This window comes from Rhineura floridana, chromosome 3 (assembly GCF_030035675.1).
Source record: "Rhineura floridana isolate rRhiFlo1 chromosome 3, rRhiFlo1.hap2, whole genome shotgun sequence".
Taxonomy (NCBI): domain Eukaryota; kingdom Metazoa; phylum Chordata; class Lepidosauria; order Squamata; family Rhineuridae; genus Rhineura; species Rhineura floridana.
In genome coordinates this window covers 6,337,049-6,358,504 of record NC_084482.1, presented here as the reverse complement: position 1 = coordinate 6,358,504, position 21,456 = coordinate 6,337,049, and the positions used below count along the sequence as shown (strand labels likewise).

General features: G+C 47.7%; 1 protein-coding gene across 14 annotated transcripts in view; it reads right to left on the bottom strand.

Moving 5' to 3' along the window:
- Window positions 1-45: 45 nt before the first annotated feature.
- Window positions 46-21,456, bottom strand: part of HUWE1 (HECT, UBA and WWE domain containing E3 ubiquitin protein ligase 1) — a 116,469-nt gene continuing 95,058 nt past the window's right edge. For 13 of the 14 annotated variants that reach the window (XM_061614131.1, XM_061614138.1, XM_061614140.1 and 10 more), the window contains 20 exons: window positions 20,707-20,995; window positions 20,508-20,610; window positions 19,310-19,850; window positions 15,605-16,175; window positions 14,567-14,685; window positions 14,300-14,456; window positions 9,073-9,205; window positions 8,793-8,995; window positions 8,432-8,559; window positions 5,836-5,932; window positions 5,479-5,634; window positions 5,148-5,393; window positions 4,732-4,849; window positions 3,972-4,112; window positions 3,409-3,696; window positions 3,189-3,294; window positions 2,594-2,711; window positions 1,885-2,066; window positions 1,181-1,371; window positions 46-577 (listed from right to left, as the gene is read on the bottom strand). In XM_061614131.1, the coding sequence (XP_061470115.1) occupies window positions 475-577; window positions 1,181-1,371; window positions 1,885-2,066; window positions 2,594-2,711; window positions 3,189-3,294; window positions 3,409-3,696; window positions 3,972-4,112; window positions 4,732-4,849; window positions 5,148-5,393; window positions 5,479-5,634; window positions 5,836-5,932; window positions 8,432-8,559; window positions 8,793-8,995; window positions 9,073-9,205; window positions 14,300-14,456; window positions 14,567-14,685; window positions 15,605-16,175; window positions 19,310-19,850; window positions 20,508-20,610; window positions 20,707-20,995 (3,990 nt within the window). In that variant the 3' untranslated portion in view covers window positions 46-474. The remainder of the gene's footprint in view (window positions 578-1,180; window positions 1,372-1,884; window positions 2,067-2,593; window positions 2,712-3,188; window positions 3,295-3,408; window positions 3,697-3,971; window positions 4,113-4,731; window positions 4,850-5,147; window positions 5,394-5,478; window positions 5,635-5,835; window positions 5,933-8,431; window positions 8,560-8,792; window positions 8,996-9,072; window positions 9,206-14,299; window positions 14,457-14,566; window positions 14,686-15,604; window positions 16,176-19,309; window positions 19,851-20,507; window positions 20,611-20,706; window positions 20,996-21,456) is intronic. The other variant, XM_061614142.1, reaches the window with a different exon arrangement.

Sequence of the window (21,456 nt, the reverse complement as noted above, 5' to 3'; positions counted from 1 at the left end):
AGATGACCTCTCCACTCCCGCTACCAAATGAACACACAGGCACAGTTTATTCTTATCAAGAGTGCGCTTTTATTTTTTTAATTTTTTTTCCCTTTTTTGGAATTTTTTTAAACCTTAGGTTCCCTTCCTGCAGCAAATGGGTGCCAAGGAAAGAGACCAACAAAAGAATCCAAACGCTTCCTCCCGCCGCCTCATCAACACATTCCAAGCACAAATTAAGAAATGCAAACTAAACCAAAAAATATATATATATTTATATATATAATTTGTCTTTTTCTCTCCGGGTTGCACCCCGGCCCCACCTCCAAAGACGGCTGATTGGCTGGGGGTCTCTGGCTCTCTTCAGTAAGGGGGCAGCAGGGCACGCACACGCACACAGGTGGTTGGAAAAGGGGGAGGAGCATCGCTCAGTTCCACTCCCTCCTGTTGCTCCCCAAGTCTGACAGTAGAAAAATATGGCAGCTGGAGCCACCCTTATGCCAGGCCAAAGCCCTCTGAGCACTCCTGGATGGCCAGTAGCAGCATGTGACGCAATTTCTCATAGCTCTCATAGGCAGGGAGGTCCAGCTGGTTGAAACTGGAAGAAGAAAGCAGCAAACATGAGCGGGTGGGACCAAGCAGCTTGATTACAAGGGCAATGCCGTTGGCTATAGTTTTGTTTTTTCATCTTCAGGGTGCAAAACAAAAGATAATTCTTCCTGCAATATCATCCTCTGCCATTGCCCCCTCCCTCCCCAAACTCTCCAGAAATCTTAAGCCATTCTCATTTTACTGACAGAAGCCACAGGGCAGATCTGCAGCCTGCTCACCTTTGATTCTTAGCAATGCTTAACAGAGGATGGCCCTATTTTGAAAGTCGATTCAGCCATTGGAAGTGATGAACAACTTTCTCCAAAGAACTGTCACCCCACCCTATTCTCAATCTAGAACTGGGATTTGCAAGGCATAGGGCTTTGGTTCTGACACCTCTTTCTTTAGGACTTAACCACTTACTTGCCTCTATTTCAGCAACATATTAATTTCCTTTCTCCTTTCAAAATCCCCAGCTGTGTCTCCAGGTCAACCTACTTGAGGTTAGGCCAATTCCGTGACATACTTCCAGTTATATAAACATTTACTGCGCAATGGGACACCAGAAGTAGTCTGAACACTGACAGTCCACTATCCATTCGCCTCTTACCATGTGTGAGCAGAAGGCAGTCTGTCTGTAGAGCGGTCGTCTCTGTGGATCTGGAATTTCTGAATGCCATTCATGCCCTCTAGAGCAGCAAAGCCCTGCAAGGGCACCTTGGATGTGCCTGTGACGAACTGCAGGAACTTTGCCCTGTCTGCCTGATCAAAGGAACGCAGTGCTCGCCAGAACCACTGGATCTGTGCAGAAAGATGAAAGGAGTGGGGAGAGGCATCAGAACTGCTGGCTTCTTTCCAACAGCGTGAGAAATGTGGAGGCCTCCAGAAGAATTGGAGAATACACACCCAGAAGAGCTAACACAAGAAGGAGCCAATAAGGGCAGGGGATAGCAGAAAGTTTAGGTTCACATCCTCCAAGCAGTAGGAGGCGATATAAGCCAAGTGGGTGTTTCCCCCAGCAAACAAAGTCAGCCTTCCAAGATCAAACGTGCATGTTAAGCATATGTCTAGGCTGCAACCCTATATAAACTTACCTGGAGTAAGCCCCATTAAACTCAAATGAGGCTTACCTCTGAGTAGATACATACAGGACTGCACTGTTACCCTCCAAGTCTGGTAGCCAATAAACTAAGCAAAATTATTGTCAACACACCAAGAAAGGTCCAGAGGAGTCCTCTCCATTAGGCTTTGATATTGCCACTCTGGAAAAGAGATAGCTGGTGAAAGGTAACCTGTTAGAATGGAAAGGCTAACCTGGATAGAGTTTGCCTGGTACTTGTGGTATTCTGTGTTGGATTTCAGGTCATCTATGTCAATGGTGGGTAGCCCCGAGATTAGCAGCTCCAGCTCCTGCTCAGTGAAGATGGAGATGAGGCGCTTGGGGATGATCTCATAGAAGCCCTCCAGGAAGGCAGCCAGCTGCTTGCGGATTGCTCCTGCCAGAAAGGAACAGGGATCATCATTTGGGGGGGGGGGAGAAGGGGGAATGAATGCTCTAAGCAATCCAAGAGGAGGAAAAACCACAGCTTGGCAGAGAATAAAAAACCTAAACATCTGCATTCAACATGGGCATCTATGTAACATTCACAATTTCTCACAGATGACTGTTGGACATATTTGGCTCAAAACAGTGTCCAAGAAATGACCACCTTGACCTCAGGTTATATTAGCCAAATTAGGGTATTTTTTCCTGTACACCTTTCCCTGTAACAGTTTGACTTGTTCAGACCATTGCTATTGATTTGGTGAAACAGCAACTCATAGGCAGCCTTGGCATGACGCAAGTTCTCTGCTTGTAACTTAGTATGAATTAGGAGATAATTTGTAAAAGGTAGGAATGTTAATGTTAGATGCAAGTTAATAAGTGGAAGGATCTCATCTTCAGCAGAGATGGGACTAGAACCTCAGGTCTTTTCTACAGGTATTCAGTGTATGTATCCAGACATGCTCTCCCCCAACACACCTGTCATTCGCATCTGACACACCAGGTGCACATATTCCTTCTTGTTCTCCTCAGTCACAAGGATGTTGGCTCCATTGGGCTTAAGGTCACGTACCTCACACACACCAAACTCTTGAACCTGTTTAGGTGGGAGTGGAGAAAAGACAAAACTGCACTAAGGAAAAGTAGAAACTAGATTAACATGAACATCTCTCTGGAAGATAGAAGGCCTGCCTTGCTCTTCCTGATAAAGCCCAGAAGCCAAGATTGCCCAGTATTGGCCTTGGGCCTTTATTCAATCCCTTTTTGGTTCCACAAATTCTCCCTCAGCTTACAATAAAAAGGTTGCTACAATGAACCAAACACCATGATGCAGTTGCAAGAGCTGATTTAATCTGGCACATAGTAAAAACAAACCCAAAACAGAGCAGTGACCATAATTTGAGACCACTCATTCAAGTGGGTGGTATTCAATGCTACTCCTGTTCAAAGGAGACTCACTGAAGTTAATAGATATGCCTAAATTCAGCTCATTAATTTCAATGGGTCTACTCTAAGTAGAAGTTCATCCTCCAACTTTCAGAAATCCCTCTAGTAGAAGGGGACAGCACATTACCTCTGTGCTAAAGGTGAGGTCATAACCCAGTGTGGAAACATCATTCTCTAGAAGGTACACTAATCCCTGGTAGAAGTGGTAGTCTTCGCTCTCCATATCTGTGTACCTGCAGGGTTGAAGGAGACTAGGTTAGGAGCAACTCCCATATATTTTGGCAAAGACAGGAAAGCATTTTAGATAGCTTAGTTCAACAAGAACCCTACAAGAACACACTACTCACCTGACAGATTTGCCCAGGATATGCTTGTAGAAGGAGCGGGTGAAGTAGCACTCTAGCAAACGGTTATCATACACTGCCTTGGCCACAATGCGCCCAACAAACTTGAAGTAGCTCAGGTGGTTGGGGTTACAGTGGGAGGAAGGATTGATGGTGTAGGTGACTCGATCACCAGGCGACGTGCGGAAGAGTGCATACATGGGGTTAAACATTTCCCGTGAGATGATCATGTACCACTCACGAAGCAGACCTCCAGCATCCTGGCCCTCTTCCCCTTCAAATACTATGTACCTGATAAACACAGAAAAGAGGGTGCAAGAATTAGGAAATACCAAAGGTGGAAGAGGATGGGCTTAGGACTAAAAGGCTGACAGGGAGCAAATGTCTGATTTACATGGTCTGTGGACTGAATAAGGAAAAGTCTAACATTACACACACATTGTTAAGCGATATTTTTGACAAAAGGACAGGTAAGGTCCCAGAGTAAGAATAACCAATAAAATGCTGCACATGAAAAGATTTATTTCAGCAACATGCTGTGAATCCTAGCTGCTGAAGTTGCTTACAATCTGTTTTTCATTTCCTCGGGTGACTTGCGATGCAATTCCCGGTATGAGTCTTCAAAGACATGATCTCGGCGCACATGCACAGCCATATCTTCTTTCCGTAGCCCCTCATCAAGTCTTTCCAACTCTTGCCGGAAGTATCTGGGAAAGAAGGATAAGCATGACGCCATCACCTCCAACACTGAGCAGTCCCCAGAGCTATGACAGCAGGGCACCCTGAAGCTGACCCATGGAGGGGGACGGAGGAGACCCCATTCCCCATAGAGCTCTTATGTTCCAACTGCAAAGCACTAACAGTGTGAGAGCTGCTCTGCTGAGTGGTCCACACTTTCTAAGAGACTTGGAGGGAGAGCGCTCAGGCTTGCTATCCCTCCAGCCCCCAGTGGCTTTATGTCATTCCTGGGGACGAATGACAGAAACCACATCAAACGGAAGAAGCCCATCCATCCAGTCACCACTGCTTCTCCTGTCTACAAACACATCTTTATGTCACTGAACCAAGCCAAGAAACAAAAAGTGTCTGGGTAACTACGCTCCACTCCATCCTATAGGGCTTTCACAGGCTAAAGGGAAGTCAGTACCACAAGCTTAGGATGTCACTGGAACAATCTGCCCTAGTGCTCAAAGTGGGACCCTGTACTCTTCAATAAGGCACGCTTACAATTTCTAGTGTCTCTTTGCTTTTTACTGTTATATTTTTAAAAATGAGGAAACTGAAGAAGTAGGAAACCAAATATTAAACCCCCATCCTGAAACCTACTTCCGTTTGACATCAAAGTCCAGCACACGTATGTAATCAACGAGGACAGCAAAGGGGCCATCAGCCAAATGGGTGGTGGACTGGCGCAGGATCTGGTTTAGCACAGTGCGGTGTGTTTCTAAAAGATAAGAACACAACTGAAGGTTCGGCTGTAAGGCCCTTATTGTATTAAATTCCTGGCGTTGCAGAAACTCGTCACTGGGATTTCTCCACAAGTCGATTCCCAATTAATACTCTCAGACACCCCTTGACCCACCACACTTCTCCCACAATGAGCCTCCAGTTGCCCTTCTGAGAGACCAGCACAGATTCCGCCATTATTGTGAAGCCCCAATGAAAGAATTCTTTTGAATTCCCTGAATCCACAGGCAGAATTCCCTGAATCCCCAGCCAGATATGCCCCCGTCTGAACTAACCTGCAAAGCGGAGGAACTTCTGTGTGTCCGGGGGAAGGCTGGAGGAAATGTGCATGGACGAAGGCTCACGGGAGAAAAAGGGATCAAGGGAGGAGGGTGTCGCAGGTGTCAATGGGGCAGGTGAAAGGGGTGGAGGCTCGTCCTTGATGTGAGCCAGTTGGCTCTCCCGGGTATCGCGCACTGGTGGCTTGCTTTCCCGCTCTGTAGCGTGCACCAGAAAGAAGGCCTCCACTGCAGGCTGCAGCACTGTAGGGGAGAACAGAAGGTGAGGTCCCAAGAGGCAAGGAGGTCTGCAGCAGCCTGACACCTACCAGCAGCCCAGAAAGCTTACCAAGCACAGCATGTTGGTCATGGGATTCTTCCAGCTCCTTGAGGCACTCGCCCAACATGTCCCATAGTTCATCCAGACTGAGCTGCTCACTGAGCAAAGGCAGATCTGGAGGACGCTCCTCTTTCTCCTTCTCACCCTGCTGGGACCCCTCTGAAACTGTAGGAACAAGAAGCTTCATTCCACAGAGCTCCTGGAGGTAAAGCTCCAGTTCCCACACCTGAACCCTCCAGTTCCATGAGAGGCAACTCCTTCAAACACTGTCAGGTCAGTATTCAGAAGGAGGGCCTATGGTAGATAAAACAGCCTTTCTACTTCAGAAACAGTCGCCCCCTGCAGTGCCAAAAAGCAGATACTGACCAACTGATTGGGTGTCTTGTGTGGTGGGTGATGGCTGATCTACATCCATAGGTGATTCATCTCTCCGCACAGAGCCCTCTGCCTGGTTTGACTCCGACTGAACAGAAGACACACACACATTAGTGAGGGCTTCAGCCTCCAAGGAGCACTTAGAAAATAGGTGCTGGGAGATCAGCCCAATGACTCCCAAAAGGAAGGGAAGAAAATGGACCATCAAACAGAACTGTACATGGTGGTCCTACCACTTTACCCACCCTCTACAAAGACCAAAAGAGGCTAAACATGCTGCTACACAAACAAGCTAAAATCTGCAGAGAGTGAATGAGCCAAATGACACAGCTACAAAGTAACAGGGTAGCAGGGAAAAAAGCTAGCAAAAAGCGTGACATGCGTGAATCTGGAGCACTTACAGCTAGGAGCAATGGTGAAGTGCATGCACCAGAGTGGGGAAAATTCTTGGAAAGCAAAGAAGAGGAAAGTTGTCATCAGGGACCTTCCTGCAGGGGTTAACTTCACATTTAAGAAGGCCCACACACCAGGGGTGAGGGCTGTCCACATCTCTCTAGAGGGGTATTCATTATGCAGCCAGCCTGAAAGCCCATAGAGAAATGGACAGCACTGGGGATTCTTAAGATGCAACTATCTGGAGAAAGGTGGGTTGAGGACTGTTCACACATTACTATATTGTCACATTTATTCCAAAGCAGTTGTCACTGAAAAATATACTACTGTGGTTCAGCTGCACTTGGTGCATGCAAACAAACTAGATTTTACATATCTCTGTGCTTATCTCTAATGCATTCCCTCCAGCTACTGCAACCCAGAAGTAAATGAAGCAGCTACCTTCCTATAAAAAGTAGCCAAGTAATAAAATGTAACGTGGGCACTAACCCTCAGAATTTGGGCTTCATGCCATGCTGAATTTGTTGTGCTTAAGGAAACTGGTCTTGCCCCAGGGCCAGTGGAACTACAGAACACATGCTGAAGCTAAAGTGGGAGCGAGTTAGAGCTACCATGGATGTCAGCCACCCATCCACCCCAGCAGCTCACTCACAGCGGCTCAAAGCTGGCTTTCCAATTTGAGTGGCTTTAAGGCTAGGAGAAGAGAGGAAGGCTGAAGGACAGAGGATGGCAGACCAGAGCTACAGCTACAATTTTAGACTAATGGATCACATGGTCAGCCCACAACTTGTGTACTGTTGGGTTAGCTCCCCTGTTGATTCTGCCTTTTCAAACTTCCACAGAATTCCAAAGAATTTACCATTAATCACAGACTGTCTCGAGCACTAAGGCTTGGCAATTATCAATAGCTGAAACTCACAGCAGAGGGTCCCCTGGCCACTTGTATTTTTCTCTACTCTTAATACATTCCCATAAGGTTACCATAATGTTTACCTTTTAAAATGTTAAAAATCCCACAATTTAAACAATCAGAATGCAAAACTTCACAAAACTGATTCTGTCTGTAAGCAATGTAAGACTACTTCGTACATGGAGCATTAGGCTTTTATACTGAAGAATTCTGGGGAGGCAACCATGTTAAATACTTTTTACTGCAATGATGTGTTGGTCTGTTTATTCAGCACATCATTTTTCCATTTATGCCCAACTTTTCAACCAATAGTCCTAGCTAAACAGTGCAGGAGGAAGGCACGCACCTGAAGGCACAAAATAATCCCTATGCTACTTATCTAGTTTGCTACCTGAGCTGCAGAGCATCCCATTTATTCCTCTACAACTGCTCAGGTCTTGGCTGTCTGCAGTAAAGAACAGAAGATGCAGCAAAGCATTTCCACCTCCCACCTCAAATTCAGTTCTCAATTCCACACTTGAGTCCGTAAGCAGCAGACTAATGATATACCCACAAAAGAAGTGGACTACCTCCAAAAAGGCAAGACATCTTGAGGCTGCACAGGATCCTGCACCCAGCTCATTTGGCCTGTTTCCTACCACAACCCCCCTTCAACTTGCCCCAGCAGATATCCCAAAATCACAGGAAGAGGAAGCAAGGAAGCTTAGAGTTATCTGACACAGAAGTGTCCAGGACATACAGAGGATAAGCACAAATATTTTTTTAAGTGTTGGAAAAGCAACTACAATAATACAAAACCAAACAGTGGGCGCACAAGTGAAAAGTCCAAAGACCACAATTTGCTAAAAGGTACTATGCAAATATCTAATTATGATATCACAAATCAGTCAAAGAACTTTGTTCAAAGGTAAAAACCATCAGTCTGTGGAGGAATACGGAGGTGAATGGGAGAGCAGCCCAGGAGTCAGCAGAAGCCAGGGATAAAGGAGGGACACAGTTCTTACTCTCCAGCTGCAACCAGCTGCTTTCACACCCAGAGTCCAAATCACAAACTGTTCCCCTCAAACTCTTGTTCAGCCTGCCCTGAAGAACAGCTTTGATGATAAGGAGCCAAGAGAAGCAAGGAGCTATAAAGCTGCCTCCCCACATTAAGAGGGTCCTCTGATGACAAGGCAGATAGGCATAAAAAGGGAGGAGAAAAGATGGAGAAAGGGATGTAAAATAATAGGGTAGTTCAAATAAACAAAATGAGTGGCCTACAAGCGCCACAGGCACCATGCTAACCGTTGTTGCTTGCTGCTGCCTCCGGGCCCTCTGACCCTCACGTACCATTTGTATAATGGCGTCAGCCTCAGCCTCCAGCTGCCGAACAGCGGCCTGGATGCTGCTAACTGAGCCCAGACCGGAAGTACCTGCAAGAAGAGAGAGGGGGGAGAGAATGAAGGTTGCACTCTAAAGCCAAGCCAGTAAGATTTAGTGCCCTCCCTGAGCTTTGGAATAACCCAAAAAATTTACAGCAGGCTGTGAGCCTACCAAGTCCGCTAGAGGTAAAGTACTGCAGTTGCCTGACCCAATATCAGGCCATCTCCTACCCATGCACAAAAAGGGCTTGCATAGACAGACTTTGCTCTCCTGCATAACGTACCTAGCCTGCCTGTCTGTTTTGCCTTTTTGTTGGCACGACGTGTGTCATCCCGTAGCTGGATGATGACCTGCAACACCCTTAGGAAAAACTTCTGTGTGGAGGTCTTAGAAGTCAGCATGGACATTGAAGGTAGCTGCAGTTCCCGACCACCCAGAGGACGCTTCTGTGATGCCACAATCACCACGTTCTCAGCAATGTCAAACCTAATGAATGTGGGGGGGAGAGGTCAGTGAAGGACATTCAGAAAGAGTAAGAGAAGGGCCAGCGTAAAACAACTCACCTGCTCTGCATCTTGCCTTTCAATTTGGTGGTCTGAGGCTGTTCTTCAGGGAGCCCATCTGGTGACAGGGACTCACACTGGGCTCGACGCTGCTGCTCTAAGTTATATTCTCGCAGCTCTGCCAAGAGAGTACCTGGAAAGGGGGATCAAGATCAAGAGTTACTCCATGTTTTTAAGAAAACCTATCCAACCATTCCACTATAAAACTATTCCTAACATAGCTAACAATACAAAAAACCACAATGGGCAGCATTAAATGAAAATGTCCTACTGCAACAGGATTTCCCCCCCGCCCCCCATGTGTACCCTGTGCCATCCCCACATCTGCTCTGGAGGAACCCTCAGAACAGATTTAGGGAGCACATGAGGGGAGCTCGTTCAGTTGCACAAGGAGAAATCCTTGCACTGATGGAACAATCTGTTTACGTTGAATACATCCCAAAGTTAAAATTAAAATCTAGAACACATCAAGACAATGCAGCAGCCGATTAAAAACAGTCAGCATAAAAAAAGAGGCAATAAAAAGCCTAGATAAACAGAACAAACAAACAGAACTGTCTTTGTCAGGCGATGGAAACTAAAAAGTCAAAGAGCCAATTGAATGTTCCATGGGAAAGGCCCTCTCACACATCTCAACCAACCTAGCATCAACTCTCACAGAGGAGAGCTGGCCTCCCCATCAGATCTTACAATGCAAGCCGGATGATACGAATGGCCGTGGACCAGGGCTGGTATCAGGATCGATGGTAATAACCAACACTTTGAATTGCACCCAGAAACATACCGGTAACCAGTGCAGCTGTTCTAAAATAGGTGTAACACATTTGCATAGCTATGTTCCCATGAGCACCCTGTCAAGAATAGCTAACTTTGGTCAAGCTGAAATGGGTCAACCAGAGAGAATTCTGGGAGCCTGTGGTTCCCTAGGACACCCTACTGGGGGAGATCCGCGGCTCAGTGCCAGACAATTTGCAACCTTGCAAGAAGATGCAACTGAACCTTAGCTGTCACAACATGATCTTGGATGAGTGTGCAGACCTGGCATGTATTACGGAGACTTGGCTGGATGAGGCCTCTGCACCCATTCTCGAGGCCATGTGTCCGCCAGGTTTCCGTTGCGCACAGCAGCCGAGGGTGGGTAGGCGCGGAGGGGGTGTGGCAGTTATTTACCGGGAGTCCTTGGTTTTTGCCAGACCTCCTCTCCATAGGACCAAGTTTGTTGACTGCATGTACTGGAGGTTGGGCCCGAAGGGCAGTTTAGGGATACTGCTGGTGTACCGCCCACCCCGCTGCACAGCAGACTCCCTGGCCGAGGTGCTGGAGGTGGTCTCGGCTGTACGGGTGTTGTCCCCAGAATTGTTAGTGCTGGGTGACTTCAACGTGCATGCCGGGACCACTCTCACTGGAGCCCCTCGGGATTTCCTGGAAACCATGGCTTCCTGGGAACTGCACCTTAGTAATACTGGGCCCACCCATGTAGCCGGTCATGCTCTCGACCTTGTGTTTGTCCTGGGAGAGGAGGAAAGTGCTCTGAAGTTGGGAGCGGTTCTTTCCACTCCTGTGTCATGGTCAGATCACCATCTGGTAAACATGGATCTCTCGATGCCACACCCTCTCCGCAGGGGTGATGGACCTATTAGAATGGTCCGCCCCAGGCGCCTGATGGATCCTGATGGGTTCCTGACTGCGCTAGGGGAACTGGAACCTGCTGAAGGTTGCCCGGTTGAAACCCTGGTGATGGAGTGGAATGGAAAGATCACCGGGGCGTTAGACCGGGTGGCTCCGAAACGTCCTCTCCCCCTGAATAGAACTCAGTTAGCACCGTGGTATACGCCACGGTTGCGTACTCTGAGACAGGAGGTGAGACGACTAGAATGCCGGTGGTGGAAATCCCGCTCCGAAGGTGTCCGGACACAAGTTAGAGCAGCAGTAACTGCCTACCAAGTGGCAATAAGGACAGAAAAGAAGGCTTTCTTTACTGCCTCTATTGCATCTGCAGAGTGCTGTCCCAGGAGGTTATTCCAAGTGGTCCGAAGCCTGGTCGGTCCAGTTGCTCAGGAACCCTTGGAACAGTCAAAAGCCTCCTGTGACACTTTAGCTAAGCACTTTGCTGATAAAATCGAACACATACGGAGCTCGATCCCGTGCGCCGTGGATACAGTGAATGAACCAGAGTTGACCAGTTGCACGCCGGTATGCTGGGATCATTTTTGGCCTCTCTCTTCTGAGGATGTGGACAAGGTGCTCTCGACTGTAAGGCCTACCACCTGTCTAACTGACCCTTGTCCATCGTGGCTCATCATGAGATGCAGAGAGAAGTTGGGTGAGGGGATCAAGGCGGTGGTAAACGCATCCTTGAAAGAGGGTGTGATGCCATCAGCCCTCAAGGAGGCAATTGTAAAGCCCATCCTGAAGAAGCCCTCCTTGGATCCCCAAGTTTTTAATAACTTTCGCCCCATTTTGAATTTACCATTCTTGGGCAAGGTCATTGAGCGAGTGGTGGCCAATCAGTTGTCGACACACTTGGATGAAACGGATTACTTAGATCCATACCAATCGGGCTTCAGGACTGGTCACGGAACTGAAACAGCCTTGGTCGCTCTGGTAGATGATATGAGGAGGGCATTAGATAGGGGAGAATTCACCTTCCTTGTCCTCCTCGATCTCTCAGCGGCTTTTGATACTGTCGACCACAGTATCCTTTTATATCGCCTAGAGGGATTGGGAATAGGAGGCACCGTATTACGGTGGTTCCGTTCCTTTCTCTCTGATAGGTACCAACAGGTGGCATTGGGGGAGGAGGTTTCAGACCCTTGGCCTCTCAATTGTGGTGTGCCACAGGGCTCTATCCTCTCTCCCATGCTATTAACATCTATATGAAGCCGCTGGGGGCGATCATCAGGAGATTTGGGCTGCAGTGTCACCAATATGCAGATGACACTCAGCTCTATCTCTCATTTAAATCTTCGCCAGAGCTGGCTGTGGAAACCTTGTCCAAGTGCCTGGAGTCCATGAGCGGATGGATGGGAAGAAATAGGCTGAAACTGAACCCCGACAAGACCGAGGTACTGCTCGTGGGGGACAAGAGAAGGTTGGGAACTGTTGACCTGAAGTTCAATGGGGTGAGTTTGCCCCTAAAGGACCAGGTCCGCAGCCTCGGGGTTGTACTTGATTCCAAGCTGTCCATGGAGGCTCAGATTTCAGCTGTGAGCCGAGCAGCTTGGTATCAACTACACCTTGTACGTAGGCTGCAACCCTACCTTCCTGTCCATCAGCTCCCACTGGTAGTGCATGCCCTGGTCACCTCTCGATTAGATTACTGTAATGCGCTCTACGTGGGGTTACCCTTGAAAACGGTCCGGAAATTATACAACTTATACAACTTATACAAAATGCGGCGGCTCGACTACTCACAAACAGTCGTCGCCGGGACCACATCACGCCAGTGTTGTTCGATCTACACTGGCTTCCAGTTGTTTTCCGGGCCCAATTCAAGGTGTTGGTATTAACCTTTAAATCCCTATACGGTCTTGGTCCAGTTTATCTAAAGGAGCGCCTACAACGCCACCAATCATGCCACCTAACAAGATCGGCCACACAAGGCCTTCTCTCAGTCCCGCCGACCAAAGCAGCTAGATTGGCGGGTACTAGAGAGAGGGCCTTTTCAGTGGCGGCCCCCACCCTCTGGAACTCCCTCCCACAAGATCTTCGGCACATCTCTTCCCTGAATATGTTCCGCAAGGCCTTAAAGACCTGGCTCTTTCAACAGGCTTTTGGGATTTCTGGGGAAGCTTAATATTTTTGTTTACATGCCTCCTATTATGTATTGTTTGTTTTATAATTTATACTTTTATACTGTATTTTTGTATTGTATTTTGCTATATTTATTGTATGTACGTTGCCTAGAGTGGCCACCGGCCAGATAGGCGACACATAAATTAAATTTATTTATTTTATTATTTATTTTATTTATCCCTTATTGGCTTCCTGGGATCAAAAGTCAGCAAGAGGGGGTGTTGTAGATCAGGACCCCCGGGTGAGGCTGTCTAGCCCCCTTATCTTCAAAGGCTTCAAAGGAGTGGATCACGGCAGCGGCGGAATATGGCTATTTACTTCCCCCCTCCTTGTTGACCAATAAACTCAATAAAAATGAAGGATGCTCCTTCAGTCTTGGTTCCCTATTTCTATCTACTCGACTCGACTGGCTTGAAGTTTACAGAAAAGAAAAGCTGTTGGGGTATTCTACTGTAAGTATAGGACCTTAGCTTAGGTAGATCTTTGTTATATTTTTTTGTTTGTATTGAACCTCTCACCTTTGTTATGCCAATGTAGCCCGACTGAGGGTGATTAGCTTTAAGGAAACAATTGCTGCTCTCTTTTGTATATACCGTTCTATTTCTTTTAAATAAACTACTCTTTTATAGATGGTGTGTATTGGCTTGAAACTAATGATACCAAATCTAGTCTTTGATCGCTGGATGCTACTGATTACTGTTGATTAATAAGGGTTAATCCCTTTAGATCCCCTTCCTCAGAAGAAGGGGTGGTGGAAGTACTACTGTAAAATTACTCTGGGAGGAGGACAAGTTTTGCCTGAGAAGCAGAGACCCAAAGGAGTTGGGGCTGTTCTTGGAAGCAAAGAACCCCCTTGGAGTGCTGAGGGCAAGGGACCCCAGGGGGACAATTCTTTGACACACCCTAGCTGCTATATTCTGGATCAAAGAGGCAGTCCCATGTAAGAATGCATTTTAGCAGTCCAACATTGATGCAGTCAAGGTTTATGTCTCTGTTGCTTGGTCTGACCTTCCCAGAAATGGGTGTAGTTGGTACAGCAGCCTAAAATGGGCAAAGGCCTGACTGGTCATAGCCACTACCTGGACATTCAGAAGCAAGGCAAGGTAGAGGAGAAATCCCCAAACTACAAACCTTGTCTTTCAAGGAGCATTCAGAACCGACTGAAATCCCGTCATCTGGCTAAGTCACTCTCCTGCCCCACCCTCCAAAGCACTTCTGTTATGCTGTGGTGTGACTCTCTCTAACAGAGGCAGTTTCAACACTTGCATATTGGGAATCCCCAGAGTGTCACATTGGTACATGAGCACAGCACTGAAGCCCACAGATTCTTTCAGCTACTTGCTACCATTCCTGGCTCCCCACTTCTGACTCTCCACAGGGGTACTGGGAGGGCAGAGCTAATAAGCACTTCCCCAGTTTCAGCTCTCCTTACCTATCTGTTTGCAGAGAGTGTAGCCCAGTTGCCGGGCCCCATTAAGCAGGAGTTTGAGCACAGTGTCACGTGTGGCCGAGTCACCCCGTGACAGTTGCAACAGAACATTGGCAGCATCTTCCAGGCCTTCTTCAGAACAGGAGTGAGATGTCAGCACCTGGCATGGAAGAGGAGAGAATTAGTCATTGTGTGCCAGAGAACACGAAAGGGTAAGCCCTTTTCCTCCCCTCCCCCCATGTTGTGCACTGCCACTCCACCATAACTCACCTCCACAGACAGCTGTAGCTGGTTCTCTGTTAGGCCTGAGGCTGCCATTTTGCTGTCAGTCCCACCTCCACCTCCCCCTTCGCTCACTTTGGCTGGCGATTTGCTGCTTTTTGCAACAGCTGTGAAGAGTGACAAGATACAAGCTAGTAACAACTTTGGATTTGACAATTTTAATCAGTAGGGGAATGACCAGAGCAACCTCTTTTCAAGTCCAAGTCTGTTTCAAGCACAATCCTCTACCATCCTTACCCAGAAGCCACTCAAGTAGAGATGCCCTCTGTCTATACCTCTCCCCATCAGGCTTCGATTATCAGTCAATATCCCCCTTGATCAGGACTGTGTGTGTATGTGACGATTCAGAGAGAACAGAGTGTGGTACAGTAGGGCCCCGCTTCTTGGTGTTCTGCTAATACGGCACCAGCAGGGTGATCAGCTGGAGGGGGGAAGATCAGCTGTCACGTGCTACAGCTGTTCTCCTCCTCTTCTGGCACAGACTCTCGCTCGAGCTGATAGCGCCCAAGGAGGGGAAGATCTGATCTTCCCCTCCTCTGGTGCGATCAGCGGGCTAGGTTCCAGACCCCCGCGCGCTACAGCTGATCCGCTTTTCAGCGGGGGTCTGGAACCTAATCTGCCATATGAGTGGGGCCCTACTGTACTAGGCACAGAATTCAGCTTGAGAACCCCAGCTCTCTAAGTCGTTTCAAAAAGCTGCAGGTTGCATTCCTTCATGGCTGCAATGATAGGCTTGAAAGTGTGTGTGGCAATACCTCCTGATGTCTTAGAAGCCAGAGAGATGGCTGAATAAGCTTTCTAGTGGCTGAGAGAGAGAGCCTTCAATGCCCTCCATAGCTCCTTCCTCCTCTTCAGGACTAGAGGAGCTACACAAATAAAATAAAAGTCCAGAATGCTTGGATATAGAAATCCAAATTCCCCCCCCCTACAATTGGGAAAAGGGAATGTGGGGCAGGGAGAAAAGAAATACCCTATCCTCTTCCTCCTCTCCCCCCCACACCCCCTGCCAATCAATGCAAGACTTACTGGACACAGTGGTGGGGAGAGTAGATGTTGTGGTTACTGTGGCAGCACCAGAGGTGGCAATAGAAGCAGCAGTTGCAGCTGCAGCGGCTACAGCAGCAGCAGCCGCCAGGGCAGGTGCAGGTGCTGGGGTGGTGGTTGCAGTAGTAGTAGCAGCAGCAGCAGCAGCAGCTGCGTGATTGGCTGCCCCCTCCGCCATGGTCTTGTTCTCAGGCAGAGCAATGGAGATGAGAGACAGCAGGCGCAACAGCTTCTCAGTCAGCAGGGAGCTCCGTCTGATCACCGGATGGGACAGCATGTTCATGAGTTGGCCCAGAGGAGAGGCTTCTAGGCTGTAGGGAGAGCTCTCCCCCTCCAAGCCAGAGCTCACAGGCACAGATTTGATGGAGTTCTTGCCCTTGCGGCTTACGTTCATATTATCCAGTTTGACCAACAAGTCCCAGAAGTCAGTAGAGATGCCGCTGGTGCCCATCTGACCCGGGCAAGGGCTGCCAGACTGCTTGGTACCCCGCTCCCGCTCACTTTCGCAGTTGGTCTCTTTGGTCCGCTGCTGCGTGAAGTGGCTGGGGAACACCTAGGAAGCAGTGGGGGAGGGGAGGAGAAGAGGAGCAAGTCACGTTCTGGAAACCTTCACTGATATTCAACCGCCAGTTCCACAGAATTATCTACCATTCTGCCCACTGAATCAAGGTTCAGCAATAAGGTCCTTTCTCTTACCACCACCCCCTTAAAAAAAAATATCCACAACCACACAGACACCCCCTCACTTTTTAGGATTTCAGTCACATCTGGCTCTGGACAAATGTGAACAGTTCCAAGTAGATGTTCTCTAGCAAATGTCTAGAATAGGGGTTGCCAACCTGGCACCCATGAAGGCTTTCATCCAGACTGACATTTCAGTAGGAAAAAATGTCTAGCCCTTCTAGAAAGTAAGTTTTGTAACAAATGTGGAGGTACCCTTCCAAGCAATTGATCTTTCTGAGCCAGACTGGCTGCTCCTACCTGTCAGTGTTTTTAGCCAATGAGTGAAGACAGAGCTATGATTTATATGCGAGTTGTTTGGACATCAGGCAATTGGAATCCCTGAGGTCTGTTTTCCCCTTCCCTTTAGTGCACTTTCTCTGCATCTATATTTCCTAGTTCTTGGAATCTGTAGTTTGTCCTTCCCTTTTACCAGTAACTAGGATGTATCTTTCATGTGGTGGGTTTGTCTGAGACTAGAAGGTATTTTCTGCAAATGCTACCACACAGTAAGTGGTAGAAGAGGTTAAAGAAAAAAATGTGAAAACTTTGCAAGGAGGCTTTAGGCACGTCTGCAGGACATGATGCCCAGAATTCACTGATAAAATGGTATGCATGTGTACTTCAGAAGCAAGCCTCTGAGTTTAACAGGGCTTACTCCCAAGTAAGTGGATTGGAAGCCTAGGGTTTGGTTTAAGGAATGGCACTGAATAGGGTTCTTGTGCCTTTAACAGTTTATCTCCACAATCAGGATCATCAGGACATAGCTGACTTCCCATGGTCAACATGAGGTTGCTACAGCAATGACTGTACTCTAATTTTGTGTTACACCACACCTCCATGCCAGCCATTTTGTGACTGATACACACAGCACTCTCTCAATATTTGAAATGTACCCCCTGGTCCAAAAAGGTTGGCGATCCCGGGTCTAGAGCACATGGATATGCAATGTATTGTCTATGGCAGATAAGAACAAGCTGGTCAGCAGCATTTACATCCAGGGAGAATAAATCACAGAGCAACCGCTGAGAGCCTCACTCCAAGGTAACTATATAAACTCTAACTGGAAGGTGTCCCACATGGAACAACCACCTCGCCATCCATAAATAGCATAGCTATGTTTTTGAGGCAGTGCTGTCACAGGGCTCTGACCAATTTTCATTAAAGCTACTATTTGGGTTCTCCTTACTCCTTCCTTCAAATTATGAAGGGGTAAGCAAGGGCTCCTCAGGTTCTCAATCAACTTTGGACTGACAAAAGCAGGACTGGTGGTCAGTTCTGGTTCCTTCCTTCATGGGAACACATACTGAAAAAGCTTGCCTCATCCATGGTCAGAAAAACTGCCAGGTTTACAAATACTCATTGTCCCACTAGAACAACGATGAAAAAGATTTGCACAGCTGGAGCTCCAAGAAAGTCCTGTTGCCTGAAGCTAGTAGAACTAGAATTGGGGGAGGCTCCTCCCACTGAAGGGACCAAGCACAAAAGTTATTTATACAGCGGTGCCTCTGAGGCAAGTGGAAGGAGTAACCCACTGAAAAACTGGAAAGGCTGTCCATGCCACGACCTGTTCTGGAATCCATGTTGTTGAAAGATGATATAAAATTGTTTATATCATTTAACTTTCAATTAACTTTGTTTACTTTCAATTTAACATAATTATTTTCAGTGGGATGTTTCATGCTAACAAAAGTAGGCCCAGAGAAGGATACAACCTTTTGCATTTCTGATTTGTTACAGTGACTTTGAGGGATGCATAATTGCTGCTGGCTAAACAGGGATCCTCAGCCTGAGAAACACCCTTGCCATGTTCACACATCATGGTAAACCATGGTTTAGGAAGACATGCATGAGCAGGGAGAAGATGCCACGAGCCTTGGGCTCACTTGCACCCCCTTCTCTCTTCCTCCTACATTGTTTGAACAATCAGAAGCTCCTCCCCTCCCTGGTTTCCTTAAATCTTAGGATTCAGACCAGGGATTGTGGTTTATCACAAACTCTGGTTGGTCTAAAGACTGCTTGTTTTGAAACAGACCATAGGTTGTGATAAATGATCCCTGCTCTGGATGATACAACAAGCAGAGATTGAAGGAAATTGGGAGGAAACAGCTGCCAATACCTCTTCCTGGCTGCACAGGAGGAGGGGGAATATGTGAACCAGAGGCTCACAGCAGTTCCTGCTTGTGCATGTTTCACTAAATCATGGTTTAGCGTGATGTGCAACCAGCACACTGAGAAGAAAGTTTCTATGGTTACTGCTTACTAATCCCATTAGGTTTGACAACAGCTCCTTTTCCACAACTGAATGCTTCCTGATATGGGATATCCTTCCAATAAATGCCCATTTTTCCTGAAGACTCCACAGAAGATGATTAGTTGGCAGCAACTACAGTGGAGGGAGGAGCCAACTCAATTTGGTTTAACTTTTTTAGCTGCCTTGAAGACATATGGATAGCAGCCTAGAAATACTAAAAATACTCTGATCTCCTGTTTTTCCCAATAAACATCACACATTTTGCCATGATTTTGCACTGATCTGTGGAAAGTACTATAGCAAGCAACAAAAGACAGAGAAGGAACAAAGACGTCTGCATAGGCTGGCAGGAAATTGAAACTGAACAAGGGACATGCTGAGAGGGAAAGAAGGAGGAGCATTCAAATTAACAATAGTGATTTCTTGCCTGGACTGCTAGAGCATGATAACCCTATGTGGGTGAGTCTGTCAAGAAAATACACCTTAATACTTAGTCTAGATCTACCTCCTTGTAATCTAGATCCTTGTCATATTTCTTAGTGGTTGGGATGAACTGTTGCTTCTCTTCTTTCAAAGCCTTTTATAAAAACTGAAAAAAGCACCTTAATTTTTTCTCTATAATACACAAGCATAGTCCTTTCAGACTTTCCTCAGAATGACAGAATACAGTTCACTCCCCAACATGTGCCACTCCATACAGCCCTTGTCTTCACCTTGGCAAGTTGGATGAGGGTATCAAGTACATGGCGGCAAACCACAGGAGCAGCCTGTGGATGTATATGAACAGTGGAACCAGCAGCAGCATGTTTCTCTGTGTGCTTACGCCCTCCTGCTCGTTGTATCTGAAATATGTTGGTTCGGCAACCCAGAGCAGCATCCATAGAGACAGAGAGCCAAGAAAGCTGCCCTGAGCTTTTGGATTCCATCTTGTGCAGAAGGTCAAGTGGCCGGCTGTCAGGGGCACAGGCCTTGGCCGCTCTTTTGCCTTTGTCATCTGCTGTAGCAGTCCCCTTAGGTGTCTCTATGCACAGTTCACTCTCACTGCTGCGCTGCAGGATAGAGAGCAGGCTCCGAATCACCCAGCCGCGTGTCTGCGCGTGGTAGCACAAGTTCCGCAGCACCCGATGCAGCCGGCTTGTATTCAGTTTTGGCTCATCCACAAAGAGCAGCACTAGCAGACAGGACAAGGCCTCATGGTCCAACAGAAGGCGCCCGCGCAGACGCAGCAGGCTGTCCACATTGCTGCCTGATGGCCTAGGAAGAAACAAGAATATCAGGGCAAGCTACAATGGACTCCAAAAGTGCAGCAGATTTCTTGATGGTACTCAAAGGGAACACCTTTCCCCGAATAGTGACTCAGCTACCTGTAGGTAGTTAGATATGACCATATTGTGCCTTGGATGATGAAAAAAACCAACTACAGCACACCTTGCTTACTCTTGAAACTGGCAGCTGTGCCCCTTTGTTTTTGGTCCCTGAACTGGCCCAGTCATCAGCTAGCTCACCCTTCTGCTTATACAGCGGAGAAGGGAAAAAGGAGTAGCTTTTTCAACAGCTTCTGCTATTATTACTAATACTATTATTATTATTAATTAAATATCTGTTATGCCCTTCCTCCCAAAGGAACCCAGGGCAGCCTTGCAAACAGTGACAGCCCTGCAAAAACTAGGGCTAGCGGCAAGGACTGATAGCTGGAAGCAGCAAGGCAGTAGCCCTGGTTTTCAGACTTCAAAGTTAACCTCCATGTTTAGCGACTCCACAATTTGGTACAGTTTTTATATTTCTGGTTTCCCTTTCCCAAGAGCTCCAATTTAACCTAGATGATACATTTGTTCTTCCCTAGAGTCCCAAGCCGTAGCTTATTCCTCCCAAAGAAACGGCAGCACCATTCCCACTCAGAACATCTGATACCTGCTGTGGCTGCTGCTGCCACCCATCTGGAAGGTACCCCCTCTTTGCACAGCCAAGCGTGTATACTGGACTCCTCTGTTCCCACTCAGTCGGCTCGTGAAGGCTGCATGTGAGAGGAATAAAATAAGCAAAGCAGTCCTATCAGGAGTGGACACATACAGGACCAAACGAGTAGGACAGCAAAGGTGACCTGCTTTACCTGGGCTACGTAGAATGGCAGACAAGGCAGAGGTGCTTGAGTGGCCAAAGAGGCGCTCGTGCATGAGCTGGCGCTGGCGGGCTTCTTGTTCACGCCGCAGAGCCTGTGCCTCAGCAGCAATGTCCGGAGGCATGACTGCCAAAACACTGTCCTCCATGTCCTCCAGCACACTGCGCCGCAAGTCTGATGGCAACGTCTGGATGAAAGTCACTGGGTCCATGGGCGTGTCTGAGCTTGTGCTCTGGGCCAGTTCCCGTCTCTGCTGCTCTGCCCGCTGCTGGGCCAGCACCTGGGGTGGAGGAAAAGGGAGAGAAACCAGCCTCACCACAATGAGCAGAGACGCCTTTATGACACTCTGCTTCCTTCCATCCAAAGTAAAAAGCAAACATGGAATAGGCTCTAGACCAGGTGTGCCCCCCCCCAGTTGCTGAACGACAACAGCCAGCACAGACAATGGTCAGGGATGATGGGAGCTGTAGTCAGCAACATCCCGAGGGCCAAAGGTTCCCCAAACCTGTCCTAGATGCTGGCACAAACACACAGATGTAGTCTCGTATCAAAAAGTACAAACTGAAACAGTTGTACAGATGGTATAAAATAAATAGACCCAGTGCCTGCAGGAGGAAGGGAAACACCACCATCCCTTCCAGGGAAAGAGCCATTTGCTGCTGCTGCTGTCTGCCTGCTTGCTGCTGCTCGGCTACCACCACCACCACCCTTTCCCGGTTGGACTTCTGCTCTGCGGGGGCC